This window comes from Radiomyces spectabilis, assembly GCF_025331425.1.
Source record: "Radiomyces spectabilis strain NRRL 2753 chromosome Unknown BYT42scaffold_5, whole genome shotgun sequence".
Taxonomy (NCBI): domain Eukaryota; kingdom Fungi; phylum Mucoromycota; class Mucoromycetes; order Mucorales; family Radiomycetaceae; genus Radiomyces; species Radiomyces spectabilis.
In genome coordinates this window covers 1,536,769-1,556,982 of record NW_026251930.1, presented here as the reverse complement: position 1 = coordinate 1,556,982, position 20,214 = coordinate 1,536,769, and the positions used below count along the sequence as shown (strand labels likewise).

Below are 20,214 nucleotides of genomic sequence, written 5' to 3'. Positions count from 1 at the left end.
AAAAAAAATGAATAGAAAAGAAAAACGATCCCATTGGCTATATGCAACACTTTATTCAATTTGGGGCAACACCCGGTGCAACAAAATTAAATGGTCTCAAAGTCTATCAGGTTTTTGTTTTACTGCCATTTGGCAGCTTTTTCTCTTTTTTTTGGATGTAGGTTTATTCATGCGTTTCTCGTCTTTTTTGTGCCTGCTCTTGTTGACCGCTTGCGGAAGATGATGGTGCTCATGCGCTTGAACAAGTTGACTTTACGACCTGACATGCTTTCGTTGCCTTGCACATCACCATTCGATGTCGGCGTTGACGACAGCGTCCCCTTTTTCTTATGCAGAGATAACAAGGATTGAGGATCCTGCTCGAGAGCATGTGTTAAATCTTGAAAAATATGTGTCATTCGTTCTAAATTTCCGAGCAGCGTAGGATGGCGGGTGGCAGACGTCTCGATTTGCTGACGTTGATCTTTGACCAGAGTAATTGCGTAGTCGAGCTCTTCCCGGGTAAGTACGGTCCGTAGCGCGTTCATGGCTACAGCAGAGCGAACGAGCAATTGAAGACATTCAAGTCGTGCGTATTTGGCAGCTTGGAGTAGGAGGGTGCCCGGTCGGGTGCGGCGCGTTTGTTGGTCGAGAAAGTCGCCTTGAATGGTTAAATTGGCTTTTGCGTGGTGAATGAGCCAATCCAGAGTAGTCGCATAATCACCGTTGGCCAGGAGACCAAACATCGGGGACTTTCGACTGGCATCGACAAGATTGATATCGGCTCCGTGGCTGACAAGCAGCTGGAGCACACGATCCGGAGGTGTGCAAAATCGAGCGGCATAGTGAGCCGGGGTCCAACCGTCACCGTCACATGCGTTGGGACTGGCGTCGTATTGAAGCAGAAGCTGAATAGCAGGTAAAGGGTTTTTGCAGTGAAGCGAGACCATGTGAATGGCTTGAACGTTGTAAATGTTACGAGCGGTAGCATCGGCACCGTGGTCTAGCAACAGTTTCAGAAGCGGTACGAGATCGTACTTATTTTCGTTGACATTGGAGACAATCAAATGCAACAAGGTGCAATCCGAATAAGGATCACGGCTGTTGAGCATGATGCACGGATCGACAGTGGTCGGATGTTGAATAAAATAAGTCAATGCTTCCAAATCACCATTTTCAGCGGCTTGCCATATCGAAATCTCTGGTCGCTGTTGAAGAGGACGAAGAGGGATCATGGAAGTTTGGTTATTCGATGCGGGTTCATTTTCTTTTGGATGGGATGGTAATAGGGAAGGTGGGGATAACGGCTGGTGGTATGGAGGATGCGAATTTTTGGGTTGCGTAGGAGGATCATGTGCGACAATGACTTCTAATAATTTCTTGGGTAAACGGTGCTGCTGTTTGGGCGGCTTATCAGTGGTGAGATCATTTGCACGCGGTTGAGCGACTGAGTGTGTTTGTTGCTTAATATGCGAGTTTACTGGGACAGAAAGTTGTTCTTGACGCGTGTTTGGAGTGGAATCGGGATCGGCAGTGTCATTGTGAATCAATGGCGGCTTTGTGTGGGTATTGAGAAGGGTGAATGTGCGGGCCAACAGTGTAGGCATCGCTGGCAGTGGCTCCAAATACTATGGTTAGGAGATAAAAAGGAAGAGGAAAAGAAATCAAGGCCAAGCTCAAATTAGTTGAAAGATTACTGGGAAAGACAAGGCTCACAAAGTAATGGATGATATTTTTTTTTTCGCTCATTTACATAAATGGACAAGGAGATTATTTCCGAAGCACCTCTTTATTTCAGTTTGAGCGGAACCGCCTCAAGACAAAGAAAGCTAAGTTTCCGCTTGTTCATTGGGTGCATGGCCTGATAAACATACGCTGCAGGAGAGGAGGAAACCATGACAATCGGATCATGCAAGGTGAGGTTGTTGTGAAGGGTAGAGTGACAACAGGCACCAGCGATCCGAGTTGCCATTGCTATGCACATCACACAATTTTGTTTGTGTATCAGGATGTTCTTTTTTTTTTCCCGAAAGATGGAGTAATTGAAATCGACAACAAAAAGAGCGCCCTTAATTAATAAAATAAGCAATGTCACATTGCCTTTTTTACGTTATAACTCTTTACATAGAAAGACTCATCATGCCATATTGCCTTTTTGGGGCCATGGCTACGCACTGTTTGTACGAAAAGTCCACCCAAAAAAGGTATGTTATCCACACACTGTTAAAATAGTCTCTGTAACATTGCCTTTTCCGGGCCATTGCCACATCCTGTTCGTACAAAAACAATCTACCCAAAAAAGGGACGTTGCCCACACACTGTCCGACAGTATATAAAAGAGAAAAGATTGCTTTTGATTTTTAATTTAGTTATATCCTGTCACAACTAAAAAAATAATAATATACAATATGCCTTGCCGTTGTGGAGTTACGGATTATCGAAGAATTACCAGCGCTTGGTGTCCGTTGAATCCCAGGAATACAACTACTGGACAGTTTATTCAAGAAGCACAAGTGCAGCAGTTTTCATGTCTCTCCACAATGTATATACGCTTTACTTGATAATTTTTCAAAATGCCCTTTTTTAAACAAATTCTCGAAATCCAAATAGACCTTACCAAACGCTGCCAATGTGGACGTACGGATCGTCAAAGAGACGAGTTCACGGTGTCCGTTGAATCGCATGAATACAACTGCTGAGTTTATTCGAGTCACCCAACAAGGTATTTTACATATTCTCTTGGCAGTATATTCAAAATTATGCCCACATTGTATACATTTGTCTTGGATATTTTCCAGTTTCTGAGATCCCGATAGATCTACTTTGCCAATGTGGCGGTACAGACCACCAAAACGCGTGGCAAGCTCGATCTGTCCCTTTAAGTCTTGGAAATATGACAGATGACGTTGAGGATACCGTCCCGCTTGCTCCTGTGTCTTCAACTACGGAAGGTATGTATTCTCTTCAAAGCTCGTCTAACATTGCATGCATTAAGAGCTTCTATTTTCCATATCATCCCACAATATTCGCCCGCATCTCCTTTGAAGAATTTCAAAGAGGCGCCTCACTTCGAGCTCCAAACGTCAACGTCGATGGAGTAATGGACAATAGCAGCATGACCTTGGTATGTGTTTCCTGTGGAGCCAAAGGTTGGGACACCGAAAAAGTAGCTGGAACCCGTCAAGAACCTCGGTTTGCCATTTGCTGCAACCAGGGAAAGGTCCAGTTGCCCGTCCTTCAGCCCGTCCTTCATCCACCTCCTGAAGAGCGGCGACAATTGCTCACTGGCCAAGACGCAACCTCCAAGGAGTTCATCCATTATATCCGAAAGTACAATATCCTTTTTGCATTTACTCGATTGGTGTCGAGGTATGTACAGCATGACAGTTGTTGCGTCGAGCCAACGCCCAACCAAAGGCAGAAAAACGTTGCTTACTAAATTGGGTTTGATATCCTGTAGACTGATGAGGAGTTAGCCAAGGCAAGATCTGGCACTTATACCTTCCGTATGCATGGCACTATCCATCATAGAATTACCCAACATGCATCCTCAGCAAACTTTCAACCGTCATTCCCGCAAGTATACATATATGATCCTGATATCCAGCAGCCACATCGGTCATCTCTGTTTGACGATCTCCATCCCCAAATCCTACAACTTTGCAGACGATGGTGGCTGGGGTGGATCCATATACTCGCATGTAGCAATCTGCTGGAGAACACTTGCGAGGTGATGATACTGAAACGCGATGTGAAACATGTATAATACCCGTCGCCTTTTACCCGGAGATCATCGCGGACAGTATCTGCATCCGGCAGCCACCGATATAGCTGCTATCATACCAGACACACCAAGACAACAAGGCATCATGACGGCTACTGTCGTGATATTAGAATAAAGCTGCAAGGCGGTGGCGGTTCTACGTATTGACAAACGCCATCCTTTTATGACCCATTACAGTACGTGCTCATATTTCCGAGGGGAAAGCACTGCTGTTGCGAACCATATGGGACAGCAAGTCACCATACCTCGCATCAGACTTTACTATGAGAAAGCTGATCTTCCGTTTACGCTCTCACGTCGACAATTGCCTTTACATCCGGCTTTTGCCCTAACCATTACAAATCACAAGGCCAATCCTTGGGCAAAGTTGGGTTATCCGGTTTCAGTGTTTAGTCATGGTCAATTTACAGTTGAAAGACGCGAGAATGACTTTATACTCCTTGAAAGCAAGTTTGAAGAAGCGGCAACACAAGGGTAGTTAAACAGCTTCTACCGAATCACGTACTTGATAGCTAACAATGTCCCTTTTATTAGGAAAAGGAAAGGAGAAGCCGAATCCACAGTCGGACATTCCTCCAACTGTGCCCACATTTCAAGCCTTTGGTTGCGAAGGTTCCACGGAAAACATTGACATCAGCCAGCTCAAGAAGGAAGCTCGGGCCAAAAATATAAAATCAGTTTTCAGAGGCACTGATTACGGTGTTTGTACCATGTCGGCAACAGTACCCTTGACGCTCGACCAATACCACGCCCATGTGCAACTGTACAACAGGGTCCAAGGTCTTGGTGATCGCGAGCTCCAACCAATGGATACGGCAGTGGATCCGGCTTTTCAAGTACCAACCCCTCATCGTACCACAGCCAAGCAGTTAGATGTACTCTCTTTGGCGCACAAAAATGCCAGGTTACGAGAAAGACGAAAGACAAAACATCCCCAGCTTTTGGATGCAGAGCGACAGCTCAAAGAGCGGTCTTTTAAACTGGCAACCACATCAGCCGAAGTTGAGCAATGCCAAAAGGTGTGTATTCGAAGCACTTATATTTCCCTTTCAAAATATTCATGATTCTTTTAGATTGCAAGAGAGACAAGAGACATTCTGCACGGTTTTTACCATTCTCCCCGAGCCCACCGTGACACATGGCCCAAGAATTAGCGACAAAGCGCGCCTACCGACAAGTTGCAGCCAAAGAAAGGGCGGCTATAAGGCATGCTTCAGGTTCACGATGGTCGTTGGTCATCATGATGATCGGAACGCAGGGGACTGGGGTGGGCAGTCGTATTAAAGGCCACGCCAGGCGCGGTGGCAAGAAACTAAGAAAAGAAACACAGTCAGCACGCTGTAGTGGGGATGACGAACGAGTTTCGTAGTTCACAAACGTGCATGGGCTGTTTCGGTCTGGTCATCCGACCAAAGAGGAAAGCCGTTGGAGCAAGTTCGAAAATACGCTCAGTCCACGGATCGTCTTTGTGTATGAATATCGATTGTCCGTTATATCGAACAGGACGAGCTACACAAAACCGGGACACTCAAGCAGCAATGTGCATCGCTCTTGCTGGTGCAAGCTTCTTGCTCGACGGGATGACATTGCACCCATTTTCAAAAAATCAGCCATGAATCATATGCTGAAAAAAATCATTACCACCCCGCACACCGGTAACACAGAATCTCGACTACGATTTGACATTGATGCTGAATAAAAGAAATTTTAGATGCAGGTGCTGCGGAGGCTTCTTCCAATGGGGAGGGGGCACACGACGTAGTGTTCGCGGGCATTAACGTAAGCATGACAGTTGGCTCATATCCAAAAATTTAAACTCATAAAATGTTTGTAGGTCTGGTAAGATAATGACTTAATTCGTATTACAAAACGGAATACTCATCAAGAGAACACTGTTTATAACTGCTCGAGGTTATCCTTTTGCTCTTTTGGTTTTCATTGTTTTAAGGTAAAGTTGATTTAAGAATTGGCTTAATGGTCCTCATTCTAATATATATCGTAGCCACTGACGCAAAAGGATAACCGAAAGCGGCGTAAACAAAATTCTTAAATCTAGTTACGGCGCTAAATCAACGACGACGGAATGCTGTATCCAGACAATGAATTATCATTCATAAATAATGAACAGACAAAGCAATGTATTCTTATACTTGCTTTTTTTTTGAAAAACCTTTTTTTTTTATCCAAACGAATCTTTAATCATACTATATGTACAAGCAAATAATTTTTAGATGGGGATCATGGATGAAACGCAATAATAGATGGGATTGGGGATAATAAATGTTATAAAGGGGGGAAAAGACCTTATTTTGTTTAGTCTCAAATTCATATTTTTTGTTTTTGTTTTCCTGTGTGGAGAGAGAAAAAAATCTTGGATTCATATATTAAATATATCAGTCGTCCCAGCAAATGCGAAATTCTTGATCGCCAATGACTACTTTACTGGGAACATAGTCTGACTGCATAGGGCGGAACGGTCGTGCACCATCATCCTGAGAAAGTCGTTGTAGTAAGAGGGTGGCATTGATGGTTTCAATAATATCCTGAGCATGCGGTGTAGTCGGGGTAGAAGGGATGGCTTCCAAGGGAACAAAAGGTGATGAAGACGACGAAGACGAGGAAGATGGGGTGACAGGTAAAATTCGCGGTTCCGAAATCCGGCGTGAGGCTGGACAAGAAGCAAAGGTCAAATTGTAAATAGGTGGAAGAAGTGGTCCCGATCGTTGCTGCTTCTGTTGTGGCTCCTGTGGCTGTGAAGGTGGTGATTGCGGTGCGGGATGAAGCTGGGTTTGTCCATAGGATCGAAACGATCCTTGACCCGACTGCTGCTGTTGCTGCTGTTGTTGTTGGTGTTGGTGCTGCTGCTGTAGTTGTTGCTGGTGTTGTTTGCGTTTGGATGAATTCCAGGAAGTTTCGATATGTGAGAAACTGGGAATAATTCGAAAGGTAGGGGATGGGGTGGTATTGGGAGACTCGGTGAAAGCATCGGGAGAAATGAATTGATCATCACCTTCGTCGGATAAAAAGGACTGATCATCGCCGTCTTGGGGTGACAGGCTGTTGGTATCGTCTGTGGAGGAGGGTGGCTGATTTAGGAGTCTTGACAGCGACATGCTTGATAAGGGTCGTTTCTGTTGACGCATGGGTTTTTCACGTGAGGTGCGACGAACGTATTCACGTTTATATGGATGATTAGCTTGACGCATAGTTGTATATGAGTGTCGCCGTTGGGTCATGGAGCCTTTGTGGTACTGTGCGTTCTTTGGATCGAGGAGGAGACAGCCATATTCGGGATGGGAAGGATCCAATGCCTCAGTAGCGAATCGAGGGCCGAACATAGCCACCAAATCTTTGCGTACATTCCACGCCGTTCGTTTACAGAGGATATGCGCATATTCGTAGGGAATCCTGCAGAGTGGTGATTGGGGGAGGTGGGGGAAACGAGCGAGAACGAAGAAAAAATAAGGGACGGTTAGCCAATGATCGGGGCCAGAAAGTGGATAGATTGGAGGTATACATCCCACGACAGAGGGAGCATACAAACAATGCAGTGCGGTTTACTAAACGTACCATGTGCCTTGGATTTTTAAAAACCCACCACGGATCTTTTTTACTTTCAACTCGGGATTGGAATCCACCATTTTCACAATATCCGCCTTGGAATTACCCAGCGATTTCCAAATGCCGGTGAAATGAACGTACCCTACGTAATTTCCACTCACAAAATTAGTCTGCTTCATCCCCACCCAGCATGAAATTTTTCGTCACGGTATTTTTTTTTTTTTTTTTTTTTTTTTTTTGGGGACTCATTCGCTTCGCTTGTATGCTCAGTGATGGGATCGATGTACGAAATTAAGTGAAAAGGATGATTTACCCGATTCACGATCCCACATGATAGGCTGGCCATTGATGGTATATTCGTAGACTGTAAAGTAAAAATTGAGGACAAGATTGGGGATTCGAGGCAAGAAGGGCACTTACCAGGAATGTAGCCTCGCGGATCCAGCGAGGTGGAGTATTTAGCTTTTTTGACCTTGATGAGGCGATTAGGGGAAGCAAAGGGGCGAAATCTCGGACAATCATTGTCGGTACTGATATCCATGATGCTGTTTTAAGAGGCTCTTCTTGGCTGCCTTTATTTGAAGAACGAAAAAAAAGACCAATGATGAAGAAAAGAGAAGAACGAGAAAGAAAAAAGAAAAGAAAAAGAAAAAGAAAGAGACGGGACAAAAATCACCAACGTTATAAACGAAAAAATAAAATAAAAAATATCAAAAAAAAAAAAAAAATCGGTCTGAAGATATGGGAGGATGCAAGCGTAAACAAAAAAAATAAATTCGGGGGACAAAAAGACACCATCAGACAGGTACACTCAACCATTGAAATAAATAATAAAAAAAAAGAGGGGATTAACCAATCCAGGGGTAACGGTTACTTCGATTCTCTATTTGCTTAGCTTTACCGGACTACCATGGATGCAATGAACAAATGTCTAGGTAACAGTATCCATTCTCGGCACATCTATTTATTTTCGGGGGAACATCACAACTTTTTACCACTAAGCGTGCAAGTAAAAATGAATAAAAGACTACCTCAATTCTTTTTCGAATAAGCACCAAAGAGAGAGAGAGAGAAAAAAAAAAAAGAAAAAAGAGGAGGAGTAGGGGAAGGATAGTAATTGAAAAAAACCGAAATATGTTTAATTTATGCTCTTTTGGAGAATGACGGCCGCCTTTTTGCTTACATGTCGATCCTCTCAGTTTGCATGGCATCATTGTTCCTCATCACTCCAGCTTGACTCCATTTCAATTTGGCTTTTTTTTTATTGGCTGCAAACTTTTCAGCCTTATGCAATCACCATTCCTGGCTTACTCTTTTAAAACCAACAACTCGGTCCACCCTTCAACCGTGTGACACGTTTGTGGACCCTGTTGTCTCGTCAACCACCTAAACGATTCATCTCACGGCTAGATAGCTCCCTCTTCCCCAGGGCAAATAAAAGTTCACTGTTTGAAAAATAATAAAATAATAGAAAAACAAGCCAATAGTTGCTTTGTTGTCCATCGGACGCACGACCATGGTCCGTATGTTCATTGGGTCGACGTTTTAAAGAGCCCTGGCGGCAAAGAAAGAGCTCCTTTATGCGGCCTCTCCGTGGAGTGATACATATGCCCTAATTGGATTGCCTTATTTGTTTATGGTTGATGCAGTTACTATTCATACCAGCAAGTTCCCATTTCTCGATGGACCATATGATAGATAGGAATGCAGCATGGTTGAAAAGACGACGGTCGTTCCCGGACCAAAAAACAACATATCCGCTTGCTTTTTTTTTTTTCGCATAAGCCCATTCTACATCCGTTCATCCCAGGATTACCCATCACATCAGTTTTTCTCTTGGATCTCCTTGCATTGGATTTTCCCTCATGATCGTCCCGATAAACGTTAATCTTACGTCTTTGTGTTCCCAAAAAAAAAAAAAAAAACCTTGGCTAAACCCGTGTGATTTTTCGAACAACATTTGTCCTTTTGTCATCCACCTTCCTTTGTTATTCATCGTTTGTCATACAATTATCTGCCCCATCCGAGCTTTCATTCTTACTTTTGTTTACAACACATTTCCGGCCTGCCAATTTCGCTCCCTCTTTTTGACACTCCACAGCTCCTTGTTGCCTAAATGACGTTCGCCAGTTGAAAAAGACGTTCCATCCAATATTGGATGGTTTCCTTTGGAGATGTTCTCCTTGAGAAACATTTCGGTCAAGAAATAAAAATTCAATCAAGTAGTATGTTTCCCACCCCATTTTTTTTCTCGGTCAAATAATGGTGTGTGTTCATTTAATTTTTTTCTTTCCTTTTTTTTCAATGGAGAGACCTTACTGGGAAGTAGGATAGTTAAATCGGTTGACAATCCCGTCAACGACATTCTTGTCGCCAAAGAATGTGTCCTTGAAAGAAGGAAGCTCGGCAAGACCCTTGAACCATTCAGCCAAACGTGGGGATTGCTTGACTGCTTCATGCTCATAACCATTCAATAAATGCTTTTCAAAAGCAGCAATGCGACCAGCAAAAGGCGCCACGGCGATATCAGCCAAGGATAACTGGTTACCGAGGAAGTACGGCCCCGAAGAAGATTGCGCCAGTAATAAATCATTGATCTGCCATAAATTTCAATGACACCATTCAGTCACAACTCCGACAGAACCATGGCTGACAAATGCATCAATACTTACACGGCGGTATGCTTTGTCCAAGACAGCAATGTAATCTTCGCGGCTTCCACTGTTGGCATTTTCTCGGAGGTGCTTGTACCAGTTCGAGACAACATTGGAAGAGTAGTATTCAATAAGGAAACGCACCTCGGCTCGTTTCACGGCATCATTTGGCAACAGCCTGAGTCAATCCAAGCATTAGTTCCCACTATTAGAGCTTCGCTACTTTTTATGTTAGCATACTTACTTTTTCTCGGGATACAGATCATTGAGCAGCTCGAGAAGCACCAACGATTCAGCAATGTTGACACCATTCACCGACAATGCAGGGACCTTGGTTTCCGGATTCACATCCTTGTACCTATGGTTCTCGATAGTGAATCCGAGTGGTTAAATCTATTGCAACCGACTATGCTTTTACCATGCAGGTTTATTCGATAGATCAATTTCGACACTTTCAAAGTCGGCGCCCACTTCACGAAGCGCAATAGCCACACGCTGTGCAAAAGGGCACAAAACAGCATTGTAAAAAGTCAATTTGCCTATCGCGGAACCGCATAATGTCAGACAAATCCAATAACCCCCACAATCAAGACGCGTCGTCTTACCAGACATAATATTTGAATAAATAAATGATGAAAAAAAGAAAGAAAAAAAAAAACCAACCTAATTTATACAATTGTTCTGTGCAAGCGAGCGGAGAAGGAAAAAAATGGCGTTAACCTTTACCAAGGGAAAAAAACCCTCAATGGAAGGATTGCCTATTTTGGGAATAACCGTCTTTTTTCCTATGCTTCTGATTACAAATACCATACATAGCCCGCTTTTATATCGTCATAATATCCATGTATTGCGAGAGGTCACATTCATTCCCAATAAGCAATTGAAAGTAGACTCATTGAACGACTTGGATTATTAATCCTAGGCTGAGTCAGCTTGCGCATAAAGTGAAAAAAAAAAGATGGTTCTGAAAATTCTGACCGTGACACCATGGAAGAAAGCGTCCGATGGAAGTCCCTACAAAAATAGCTTGTCAATTTCCTATAGCTGTGCATTTTTTATACCATGTTACAAGCCAGAATTTTGTAGAGCATGTGACCCTCTCTCAAAGAATATACCCTCCCACTGTATTCTCTCGCATTGATTCAATGCATGAACCGAGTGTCCACAGTAATGATTACAATGCCCTACTTTTTTTTTTATTTTACTTTTTATTGTCAGACTTCTTTTTTCTTTTTTTCTCTTGGGTTCTTTATGATGATTGCGTTGGATGGGAGCATCCGATATAAAAATAAATATGAGACAAAAGCAAAAATTCAAATGCAAATAAAACGAAGAAAGAGTTAAAAGTATAAAGAACATCATAATAGGAGCTATTCACAGATTATTTGTGGAATGCCAAACACAGCATACAGAGAGAAGAAATGGAAAAACATGGAAAATCACATCATGATAAGAAAAAGAAGAACAAGAAAAAAAAAGCCACAGGAAATAACCGAAAAGGATATACACAACTCACATACACACGTTGCTGTTTTGCTTCGTCTTGTTCATGCTTGTCTATGAACGTCGGCGCTCTTTCCGCTCGCGTTCTCTTTCTCTATCACGATCACGTTCTCGATCGCGGTCCCGATCTCGGTCTCGGTCCCGGTCTCGTTCGCGTTCTCGATCCCGATCACGGTCGTGATGACGATGGGAATGATGACGATGATGGGAGGTGGCATTGGTTGAAGACGACCGTGGAGAGTCACGGTCTCGATGATGGTCGCGATGATGCGAGTCACGACGACTGGTGTGAGTGGAGGAAGATCGTAGTTCTGGTGAAGATCGACGCGCCCGTTGGGATGTGGTGCTGTCACCATTAACTCGGCTCGCCTCTGACGTTGAGGTTCTCTTTTCGTCGCGTTGGCTGCGGTCACCGTGATTTTTGGTTGGTTTCATCTCGGACGATGCATCACTGCCGGATCGTGCTTTGGCTTGTGCTTGCATGATACGTTCATACACCGTCATGAGATCTTTATGCGAAATGTTGGCATTGGGCCAATATTTCTTCGTGTATAACCACAAGTTACGTTGATGCTTTTTTCGTCGTTTGCTACTGCTCACTTCGTCCACTTGTCGGTCGATGAATTTGCCAATCTTTGCCATGCACTCCTTGATAAGTCCAGCTTTTTCCGCGCCTTCCAATTGACTGGCATCATCTCGTAATCGCACCAAGTAATGCTTTACCGGCCGAAGCGAACGCCGCGCCTCATCTTCGTCGTAACTTTCGTAATCCGATACATCCGGCTCCTTGTTCTCCTTTTCAAGTTTCCTTGATGTCGCCGGCGATGATCTTCCCGCCGTCGTCCTTTCTGCCGATCCCTTACGTTCGCGTCCATGACTTTCTTCGCTCTTCACCGCCGTCACCGATCGACTCATTGATCGGGGTCCCTTTTTCTCAAAAGGTAATTCGCTCTGCTGTCGTCGTGACTTGTCATCTTCGGCGAGAATCTTGAGCAACTGTTCTCCACGTCGGACAAGGTGAATTGCTTTGGGTGTCTTCTTGTCATCTCTTTCTTTGGCCCGTCGATTCGCTTCTTCGTCGTCTTCCGCAGCATAACCCAGGAAAAATTTATCCGTCAATCCCAACGATGCGTCCGCTTGAATCTGGATCCAGCTGCCAAAACCGTATCGGTGAATACCGACCAACAGCATCGCGTCTTCCTTTTGTCCCCACGTACACGACCATCCCTGAACACGTTTTGCGCCCAGCGATAATCGGAATTTTAGCATATCCGCCATGCTCGTCAACCTTCGAGCCAGAATTTTCATGTCGTGATGCCGTTGCAATACTTGACCCGCATTCACGCTTTGAATTTCTCTCCACGTAAATAAAATGGCCTTCTGTTTCGTGTGTCGAAGTTCACGCAACATACTCTCTTCATCAATGGCGTCACTCGCCAACGCTTGCGTTTGGAGATGTTCGCGTACTTTGTCTTTGCATGATTTTACAAGCTCGCTGCATGTCGCTACTACGAATGCCTTGTCTTTGGCTTCAAGATCCGTGTCGCGCACCGCTTCCTCGTATCGCGCTTCCACGTCGCCATATTTGAGCACACTTCGAATCACCGCGCGGAGGTCTTTCTCGGTCATTTCATCCGCTTTACCTTGCGCGCCCTTCTTTCTCGACGCTCCGCCACTGCTACCTGCTTTTCGTCGGCGTTTCTTGCCTCTGCCATGATCGCCCTCTTCCATGGCTTGATCTTCTTCTTCCTCATCGCCCGCATTCTCACGGTAAGTACGTCGGCCCTTTTTGGCCGCTCGTTCAAACAGGGCCATTTCTTCTTCCAACAACCGCTGATCTTCCGCTGCTTTTCGTTCGCCATCAGGGATGATTTCGTCCCAGCTGAGATCGTTGGCACTGCCTCCGTAATCTGAAATTTTGAATTGGGACAAGAAATCTTCGCTGCCGAGCGCACTGTCATCTCCATTCAATGTTTCTGTGTGTTCAGCTCGCGCCAAAATGTCATCGAGATCCAAATCGTTCAACTTTTGCGTATTTTCGGTTTGCTGAAACATATTTTGAGCGCCAAATTTGAGAATCGCCGACATTTCTTCCTTGTTAAAAGGCAAATCGCGAATTTTTCCAGAAGCCGTGGTCAACGCATTATCCGGTAACAAGGACAATCCCGACGTATCCATTTGCTTGATAATGCAGTATTCCAAGACCATCTTGCGCTTGGCTCGTTCAATGATATCCTCTTCCATCGTGCCTTTGGTCACAAACCGATACACATTGACAGATTTCGTTTGCCCAATACGATGGGCGCGCGACATGGCTTGCAGGTCGTTTTGAGGATTCCAATCGGAATCAAAAATAATGACGGTATCCGCTGTCACAAGGTTGATTCCCATGCCACCCGCACGTGTGGATAATAAAAACACAAAATCGGGACTATCGGGCGCATTGTAATGCTCGATGGCCTTGTTTCTCTCTTCCGGTTTCATGCTACCATCCAGTCGCTGGAAAGGATGACCTCGCAGCGCCATGTAATCCGACAAAATATCCAGCATCATGACAAGTTGGGAAAAGATCAGCACACGATGGCCGTCCGATTTGAGTCGTGTTAAGAGTTTATCGAGCAAAATCATCTTTCCGCTGTTTTCAACGAGACCCTTGAGCTGCTCGATGCGACTTGACGAGACCTGCTCGGCATCGGGGAAAAGGAAAGGATGGTTACTGGCTTTTTTCAGTTCAATGGCGATATTCAACCACTGCTTCTTGTTCTTTTCCGAGCCTTTACTGAGGACGGCAAAGTTCTTGGTCAGAATATTTTTGTAGAACGTTTTCTGCAAGTCGCTCATTTCCACGCGCAAGATGCGTTCTGTTTTAGTCGGGAGCGATTTCTCCACATCCTTCTTTAGGCGCCGTAACATCAGTGTCTTGATTCGTTCGTGTAGCGTTTTGATCTTTTCCTCTTGATCTTCTTCTTGCTTCTCCAGGTCAATGTTGAGTTCGCTTAGATCCATGTCCGGCATAAGGAAGCGAATGAGCGCCAGCAACTCTTTGACGCTATTTTGAAGAGGCGTGCCGGTGATCAAAAGTCGATTCACGGTGTGAAAGCTTTGAAGGGCTTCGTATAATTGAGATTCCGAGTTTTTTAACCGATGCGCTTCATCCACCGCTAAATACTGCCATTTGATACCCCCGAGTTCGTCGCGATCTTTTAGCACAATTTCATACGTGGTGACCAATACGTTAAATTTGAGTTTTTTGGTGCCCGCCAAATAAAATTCTTTTTCACGAATGACTTTGCGAGATTGTCGATTGCCAATGTAAAGAAGCACATTCATTTCGGGCGCCCACTGCTTGAACTCGTTGATCCAGTTTTCCGACGTCGATAGCGGGACCACCACCAAAAACGGACCATACAGCGATTGTTTGTTGTAAAGCGTGTTTAGGAAACTGATGGTTTGTACGGTCTTGCCCAACCCCATTTCGTCGGCTAAAATTCCGTTCTTGTTCGTACACCATAACCAGTACATCCAGCTGATGCCGTGCAATTGGTAATCACGAAGTTCGCCTCCACGGATAAATGAGGGTTGTTCTCTTAAAATTGAAAACGTCGGTCGCGATTTGTAATACGACGTCGAGCGGTGCGGAATGTATTGATTTTGTTCACGATCGAGAAACTCGTCGATTTCCGCTTGATATTGATCACTAATTTGATCCGCCGATTCCCATGTACATTCATCGTAGTGCAGTCGTTTCCATTTCACAAAATACTCGCATTCTGGCGCATTTCCTCGCATGGCAATAACACGTTCCACGGTTCGCCAATCCTGCAATTCGTCACGACGTCGTTCCGTATTGATATCCTGTTGTTCGATTTCTTCCTGTGTCGTCTCTGGATGGTAACGGAACGCCAGCTCATCGTAAATGTGAGTACGAATGTAATTTTCAAGTTTACGGAACCCTTTGAAGGCCCTTAAATCCTCATAGGTATCCCACGTATCGTGAAGATGCGACCATGACTTCCATTTGACCAAATATTCCATATTCTTTTCCGGCACATCCTCCTTGTCGTCTGCTGTTGGAAAGAATCAGTTAGCTCCGATGATCCTTGTGGTAAGATGGCGCCCATCCACGATACGGCGCAGACTGAAATAGTGACTATTCTTTATAGCTTACCATATGCCTCTCGTCGACGGTGATCATGGACACTTTCAATGACATCGCCTTCGTCTTCTGGTTGTGGGGTGTGAGTTTGTGGTGCCAAGACCTCGTCATCGTCCGATAAACCCCATAAACTGGCATTGTCTTCGTTATAATTGGTCACTGTTTTATGACGCGTCGAATAACGCAACGAATCGGAAGGGGACAATTCGTTGGCTACAAATCGAGATAACCAAAAAAAAAAGTCAAAATTAAGGTTACATCAAGCTGACCCTGATTTTCAGGGCTTAAAAAAACGTCATGCCCCTTTTTCTGTTTTTTGTCCAACCTCGAGCTCTCCGTTGTGTCTTTTTCTTTTTTCGAAACGATTTTTTGCGAGCCGGTGCTGACCAGTCGTCGGATTCGCTGTCTTGGTCGGCTATGGACTGTTCAGAGAAGTCTTCTTCCTCTTCCAAGTCTTCCTCGTCATCGTTATCGGCACTACCTATCAGACAATTGCGAGGTTACACAATGATATCCCATGAATGTCATTCCGTTTCAATTGTGCGTACTCATTCGCCCACGACGTGTATTGGATTTGCCGTTAAGTCGGGTGGTATTTTTTCGTCGTGTTTTACTGAATTGTGCGCCGTAATCATCGTCACTGCTATTTTCATCTACATCGTCTTCTTCTTCTTCTTCTTCTTCTTCTTCACTGGTCGTCTCAAACGCAGTTGTCGCGGTGTTCATTTCATGTGAAGCCTGAAAGAAACAAGACAGACGTGTCAGTTTCGATGACATGATATTCTCCTTCTTGGGAATAAATGGTATCATCACGAAGAAAAGGGAATGAGCGCAGATGGGACTCTTACGGTATATTTGGATCGTCGTGAGGATCGACGAAGACAGTATAATTCTGGATCGTAGTAGGGCACCTCCGCCGCCATCTCCCCCAGTCTTTGCTGCCGCTCTTCACGAGGACTTAATTCTTCAAACGATTCATAATCGTCTTGGTGTTCGGCACTGCTTAATTCATCTGATAAGAGATCGTCTCCCAGCGGTGATGGAGAAGGGGAAAGGGAAGGTGAAGAGGGTTGACGAGAAGAGACTTCTTCTTCATCCGATGAAAGCAAGATACGACGTCTTCGTTTGCGAGATCCAACTAATGATGTGTCTGCGAAACTATCAGAATCGCTTTCTGATCTCTTTGCGAGCAGTTGCTCGTCGTCTATCAACCACAGTGTTCTCGTTAATAAAGCTGATATCGTATCATCACCATATTTCCCCCCTTGGTACATGAAAACACAGACACTCTGTTTATGCAGCAAAGGGGTATTACACAAAAATAAAGGTAATAAACAATAGAGTCGCCAAGCAGCCATGCTGAGCCATGACAAACGTAGAATGAAGAAAAAATAAAGGTACATCAATGCCATGGAAAGGAACCATTGCAAGAAGAAAATGGCACGGTAAAAAGAAAGTATAATAAGATAAGGAGTCCATGCCGTCGGTCGAAGTCTAATCCATAACTCGATGGGATGAAATGGCATTAAAGAAAAAGGGGGACGCAAGGTACGCGCAAGGCATTGATGAACAGCGCATGTTGTAAACCAACAGAAAGAGAAAAAAAGCTAAACGAAACAAAACAGCAAGTATTCAAAAGAGGTAGTACTTACCGTGCATGGTTTATTTTTTTTTTCTTTTTATAAAAAAAAAAAAAATACGTGTGATAGAAGTACAAAGCAAGGAGAAGTCAAAGAGAAAAGAGTCCAACAGAAAAAAAAAGTAAACAAATTTTTATTTTTTTTGAAACCCTGACTCAGACCCGAAATTGTAGCCATAGCAAACTTGGCACCAAAGTGACGACGGCAATGTAGCAACCACACACTGTCAGACTCACAGTTGTCGATGCGTAAAGTGTCTTCATACTCAAATTGATCACTCCCGTCAGCACGTTGGCCTATTATGTGGTAAAAAGAGAAATAAGTAAAAGCAGTCGAGAAATTCCGAAAAATGAAGGGTAGAAAACAGTAATCAAAGAGCAGAAAAAAAAAAAAAAAAAATAGGGGATCAGGTCGAAAATTTATACAACGTCAAAATTTTATCATTCCGACTTACCAATAAAAATGTAGGTAAACCATGCTTGTTGATGGCCTGCAACAGCAGAGGACTTGAATGTGCTTGGCCGTCCATCCACTCTATCCAAATCAAGGCAGCCAGTAGAGTGATATTAAAAGCAATCACCCAAATTATGTACGGCAAATTTGTCTGTCAAATCAGGTAAGTAAGAAAACCGACCAGGTGACCCAGTGCAGTAGAGTTAGAATAGGCCACTTACCAATCTACGGGAAACATGGAGCCCTTCCTGATCCGCTGTCAACCAGTTCCACAATGTAAGGGCTAGCCAGTAACCCGTGGCCCGTACGGTCAGACCTCTCGCTGTGCGATAATTGGCAGAGGAGGAGAAGGTTGATGATGGCGGCTGCTTTTTAACATCTGGCTCTGAAAATATCAGTGTACCGCAATCGAGCCCGAACAAAAAGATGGATAAGTAGCCTACGACCCATGTCAGTCAATCAGCAAGGTAATTTACCAGTAGGACGGCTTCCCAATTACCAATAAAGCTACAAATGCCTTCCTTGTTGGCACTGATCAGGGTCACTCGTGGTGCTTCAAGCACCCATGTTTGAAGCCCATATGTCAACAAAAGCTGGTATCCTACGGCCAAGATGGAGCCGAGGACAAAGAACGAACACACTTTTCGTAGAAAGCTAATCAGAGTGACAAACGGTGGCAGAAATCCGAGGGTAAAAAAAAAGTTCCAATGCAGACCATATTCGGACGTATGTTGCTGGTTCATCGGTATTAAAAAAAAAAAAATCTCATGACACTACAAAAGTAACCATGTTACCTGGTAATCCACGCCTTTTGTTAAGATCATTCTCAAAAATCCAAGGGCCAGTATACGCAAAGACGAGCGGATGGCTTTGACCATCTGGCTGAGGAACGGAGACGAGGCTTGTTTACCATGGGTATACCCCCGAGACGCCACAATACCAGACGAAAATACAAAAGATCCTACACCGACATCCATCTACATCAGGAAATAAGACATCAACCAAGAAGTAGGGAAAAACGATGGAACCAGCCAAAACCAACTTACCAAGGACGTGCCAAAATTTTCCACTTTGGCGAACCGTCGTGGAAAAATGGGAAAATCAACAGCCAAAATCGCGATACAAGTTAATATCATGGTGCCTGCACGGTACGCTGTCAGGTAAGGTTTGATATTGGATGTGCTTGGAACGTTTGTCGACGGCATTGGATGCCAGTAAAACATTGTCAACCCGGTCGTTAGCAATGCAGTGGCTACCAGGGCGGCGTGGTCGGCAACCACGGTCTGGCAGATTAACAAAGGTAGAGCATAGATGACAAACTGAACCAAGTAGCTGTTATCATCGCTCCAGCCATTCCTCCGCAAAGCACACCACAAGCAGTGCGATCCCTGCCATGTCATTGACAGCGTTATGTGAGCGTCGACATCAAGGGACCAAGCAGAAAAGACTTACGACAAACGTGGCACACACAGTTAGAATTTCTGCAATGGATCCACCTGTGCAATCCGTCACCCAAGCTTCCTTTTCCCGTTTATATTGTTCGTCGGTGATCATGGTGACATGCCCCTATTCTATTATTTTCACGCTGGCTCCGAACAGGCTTTGTCGCCTTTAATTCTTGTTGCACGTTCTTTTACTGGTGGGCTCAGAGGATATCTGAGATCGAATCTACGGAGTTACAAGCGGAAGAAACCTAACAGCATGGATCACCTATACTCGCTCTCGCTCGCTTCAATGATGGGAAGCTGTATTTCCCGATCATACTCGAGACAGCACAAACGTATTAGATACATCTCAATGACCAAAAGTTACGGTGCAAAAATCCAAGACGTTCCAATTTATTTATCAAGCCATTCTCCTTCACTGTATAGCAACAAACAACTCACATGCCAAAGTAACGTGGCGGTTTAGTTGTAAAAGTTGTCATTGGATAGCTGGTTATTCCTTGTTACGAATTTTTATTCAGTATTCAGCATGTTGCACGTTGAGTAATGCTGTGATAAAAAGCCACCTCTCCATTTTCCGTTCAGAGACATGCAAGAATTGCTGCTCTTTGTTTAAGTGGAAGGAGCACCACGGGAATAGTATAATTGATTGATGTAAAGCTTGGTTGAATAAGGACATATGTAAAAATATGAAAAAATATGGAAGAGGCATAACCTTTGGCCAAACTAACCTGCGACAGTGAGGAAGCAGGGCCTCACACCCCAAAACGATTGAAATTCCGATCCAATGGTTTGTAACTCCAAAAGAATGGACGTCAACTGCTGCTGTCCTATTTATTCAGTCCGTTTGGAACTTTACCGTGAAGAAAAAAGCTGCTGTGCGCCACCCTGTTTCTGCTTCCAGCTTGCAAACATTTCTGTCAAACGTATACAGCCGTCAAAAATTGGGCCGTGTGTCTTGGACCAACTTGTCATTGCTGCCTTGACTGTATACCTTTTTTTGTTTCCCCATTTTGTTTCTTAATTGCACAGCGACTCT

At 44.3% G+C, this 20,214-nt stretch overlaps 8 protein-coding genes across 8 annotated transcripts; 2 read left to right on the top strand and 6 right to left on the bottom strand.

The window, feature by feature from the left end:
- Positions 1-34: 34 nt before the first annotated feature.
- Positions 35-1,787, bottom strand: BYT42DRAFT_566503 (ankyrin repeat-containing domain protein). Its single transcript, XM_051567988.1, has one exon. It carries the CDS (start codon positions 1,584-1,586, stop codon positions 168-170), a length of 1,419 nt encoding a protein of 472 aa, XP_051424714.1. The 5' UTR covers positions 1,587-1,787; the 3' UTR covers positions 35-167.
- A 2,165-nt stretch (positions 1,788-3,952) lies between these two features.
- On the top strand, positions 3,953-5,015 carry BYT42DRAFT_305344 (uncharacterized protein). The gene is made up of 3 exons (XM_051562938.1): positions 3,953-4,237; positions 4,298-4,782; positions 4,837-5,015. Exons 1-3 carry the CDS (start codon positions 4,159-4,161, stop codon positions 4,915-4,917), a joined length of 645 nt encoding a protein of 214 aa, XP_051424713.1. The 5' UTR covers positions 3,953-4,158; the 3' UTR covers positions 4,918-5,015.
- On the top strand, positions 4,596-5,544 carry BYT42DRAFT_566496 (uncharacterized protein). Its single transcript, XM_051567987.1, has 4 exons — positions 4,596-4,782; positions 4,837-5,064; positions 5,108-5,418; positions 5,475-5,544. The coding sequence occupies exons 2-3, from the start codon at positions 5,004-5,006 to the stop codon at positions 5,377-5,379; spliced, it is 333 nt and encodes a 110-aa protein (XP_051424712.1). The 5' UTR covers positions 4,596-4,782; positions 4,837-5,003; the 3' UTR covers positions 5,380-5,418; positions 5,475-5,544.
- A 391-nt stretch (positions 5,545-5,935) lies between these two features.
- BYT42DRAFT_566494 (uncharacterized protein) lies at positions 5,936-7,996 on the bottom strand. Its single transcript, XM_051567986.1, has 4 exons — positions 7,745-7,996; positions 7,638-7,688; positions 7,334-7,466; positions 5,936-7,171 (listed from the first exon to the last, which is right to left on the bottom strand). The coding sequence occupies exons 1-4, from the start codon at positions 7,863-7,865 to the stop codon at positions 6,157-6,159; spliced, it is 1,320 nt and encodes a 439-aa protein (XP_051424711.1). The 5' UTR covers positions 7,866-7,996; the 3' UTR covers positions 5,936-6,156.
- Positions 7,997-9,605: 1,609 nt separating this feature from the next.
- BYT42DRAFT_566492 (glutathione S-transferase) lies at positions 9,606-10,613 on the bottom strand. The gene is made up of 5 exons (XM_051567985.1): positions 10,584-10,613; positions 10,397-10,517; positions 10,223-10,336; positions 9,997-10,156; positions 9,606-9,921 (listed from the first exon to the last, which is right to left on the bottom strand). The coding sequence occupies exons 1-5, from the start codon at positions 10,588-10,590 to the stop codon at positions 9,640-9,642; spliced, it is 684 nt and encodes a 227-aa protein (XP_051424710.1). The 5' UTR covers positions 10,591-10,613; the 3' UTR covers positions 9,606-9,639.
- A 922-nt stretch (positions 10,614-11,535) lies between these two features.
- On the bottom strand, positions 11,536-16,911 carry BYT42DRAFT_494227 (SNF2 family N-terminal domain-containing protein; the record flags this gene model as incomplete). Its single annotated transcript, XM_051564287.1, has 5 exons — positions 11,536-15,548; positions 15,650-15,850; positions 15,963-16,091; positions 16,186-16,375; positions 16,486-16,911. The coding sequence occupies 5 exons, from the start codon at positions 16,909-16,911 to the stop codon at positions 11,536-11,538; spliced, it is 4,959 nt and encodes a 1,652-aa protein (XP_051424709.1).
- BYT42DRAFT_566490 (uncharacterized protein) lies at positions 16,812-17,303 on the bottom strand. Its single transcript, XM_051567984.1, has one exon. The coding sequence runs from the start codon at positions 17,114-17,116 to the stop codon at positions 16,949-16,951; it is 168 nt and encodes a 55-aa protein (XP_051424708.1). The 5' UTR covers positions 17,117-17,303; the 3' UTR covers positions 16,812-16,948.
- A 79-nt stretch (positions 17,304-17,382) lies between these two features.
- Positions 17,383-19,488, bottom strand: BYT42DRAFT_305169 (GWT1-domain-containing protein). Its single transcript, XM_051562936.1, has 7 exons — positions 19,183-19,488; positions 18,777-19,118; positions 18,525-18,707; positions 18,230-18,464; positions 17,952-18,169; positions 17,732-17,881; positions 17,383-17,573 (listed from the first exon to the last, which is right to left on the bottom strand). Exons 1-7 carry the CDS (start codon positions 19,282-19,284, stop codon positions 17,433-17,435), a joined length of 1,371 nt encoding a protein of 456 aa, XP_051424707.1. The 5' UTR covers positions 19,285-19,488; the 3' UTR covers positions 17,383-17,432.
- Positions 19,489-20,214: the final 726 nt, after the last annotated feature.

What these genes read in the sequence shown, in the direction of transcription:
- BYT42DRAFT_566503 (XM_051567988.1), bottom strand. Translation starts at nt 1,586, where the DNA reads ATGCCTACACTGTTGGCCCGCACATTCACCCTTCTCAATACCCACACA.
- BYT42DRAFT_566494 (XM_051567986.1), bottom strand. Translation starts at nt 7,865, where the DNA reads ATGGATATCAGTACCGACAATGATTGTCCGAGATTTCGCCCCTTTGCT. An exon ending in TCCGCGAGGCTACATTCCTG is followed by an intron (nt 7,689 to 7,744) that starts GTAAGTGCCCTT and finishes TTTACTTTACAG; the next exon opens with TCTACGAATATACCATCAAT. An exon ending in CATGTGGGATCGTGAATCGG is followed by an intron (nt 7,467 to 7,637) that starts GTAAATCATCCT and finishes GAAATTACGTAG; the next exon opens with GGTACGTTCATTTCACCGGC.
- BYT42DRAFT_566496 (XM_051567987.1), top strand. Translation starts at nt 5,004, where the DNA reads ATGATGATCGGAACGCAGGGGACTGGGGTGGGCAGTCGTATTAAAGGC. An exon ending in TAAAGGCCACGCCAGGCGCG is followed by an intron (nt 5,065 to 5,107) that starts GTGGCAAGAAAC and finishes AGCACGCTGTAG; the next exon opens with TGGGGATGACGAACGAGTTT.
- BYT42DRAFT_305169 (XM_051562936.1), bottom strand. Translation starts at nt 19,284, where the DNA reads ATGATCACCGACGAACAATATAAACGGGAAAAGGAAGCTTGGGTGACG. An exon ending in AAAATTTTGGCACGTCCTTG is followed by an intron (nt 18,708 to 18,776) that starts GTAAGTTGGTTT and finishes TTCCTGATGTAG; the next exon opens with ATGGATGTCGGTGTAGGATC. An exon ending in TCCATGTTTCCCGTAGATTG is followed by an intron (nt 17,882 to 17,951) that starts GTAAGTGGCCTA and finishes CTGATTTGACAG; the next exon opens with ACAAATTTGCCGTACATAAT.
- BYT42DRAFT_566490 (XM_051567984.1), bottom strand. Translation starts at nt 17,116, where the DNA reads ATGGACTCCTTATCTTATTATACTTTCTTTTTACCGTGCCATTTTCTT.
- BYT42DRAFT_305344 (XM_051562938.1), top strand. Translation starts at nt 4,159, where the DNA reads ATGGTCAATTTACAGTTGAAAGACGCGAGAATGACTTTATACTCCTTG. An exon ending in GAAGAAGCGGCAACACAAGG is followed by an intron (nt 4,238 to 4,297) that starts GTAGTTAAACAG and finishes CCCTTTTATTAG; the next exon opens with GAAAAGGAAAGGAGAAGCCG. An exon ending in AAGTTGAGCAATGCCAAAAG is followed by an intron (nt 4,783 to 4,836) that starts GTGTGTATTCGA and finishes TGATTCTTTTAG; the next exon opens with ATTGCAAGAGAGACAAGAGA.
- BYT42DRAFT_566492 (XM_051567985.1), bottom strand. An exon ending in GATCTGTATCCCGAGAAAAA is followed by an intron (nt 10,157 to 10,222) that starts GTAAGTATGCTA and finishes GGATTGACTCAG; the next exon opens with GCTGTTGCCAAATGATGCCG. An exon ending in TGGACAAAGCATACCGCCGT is followed by an intron (nt 9,922 to 9,996) that starts GTAAGTATTGAT and finishes AATTTATGGCAG; the next exon opens with ATCAATGATTTATTACTGGC.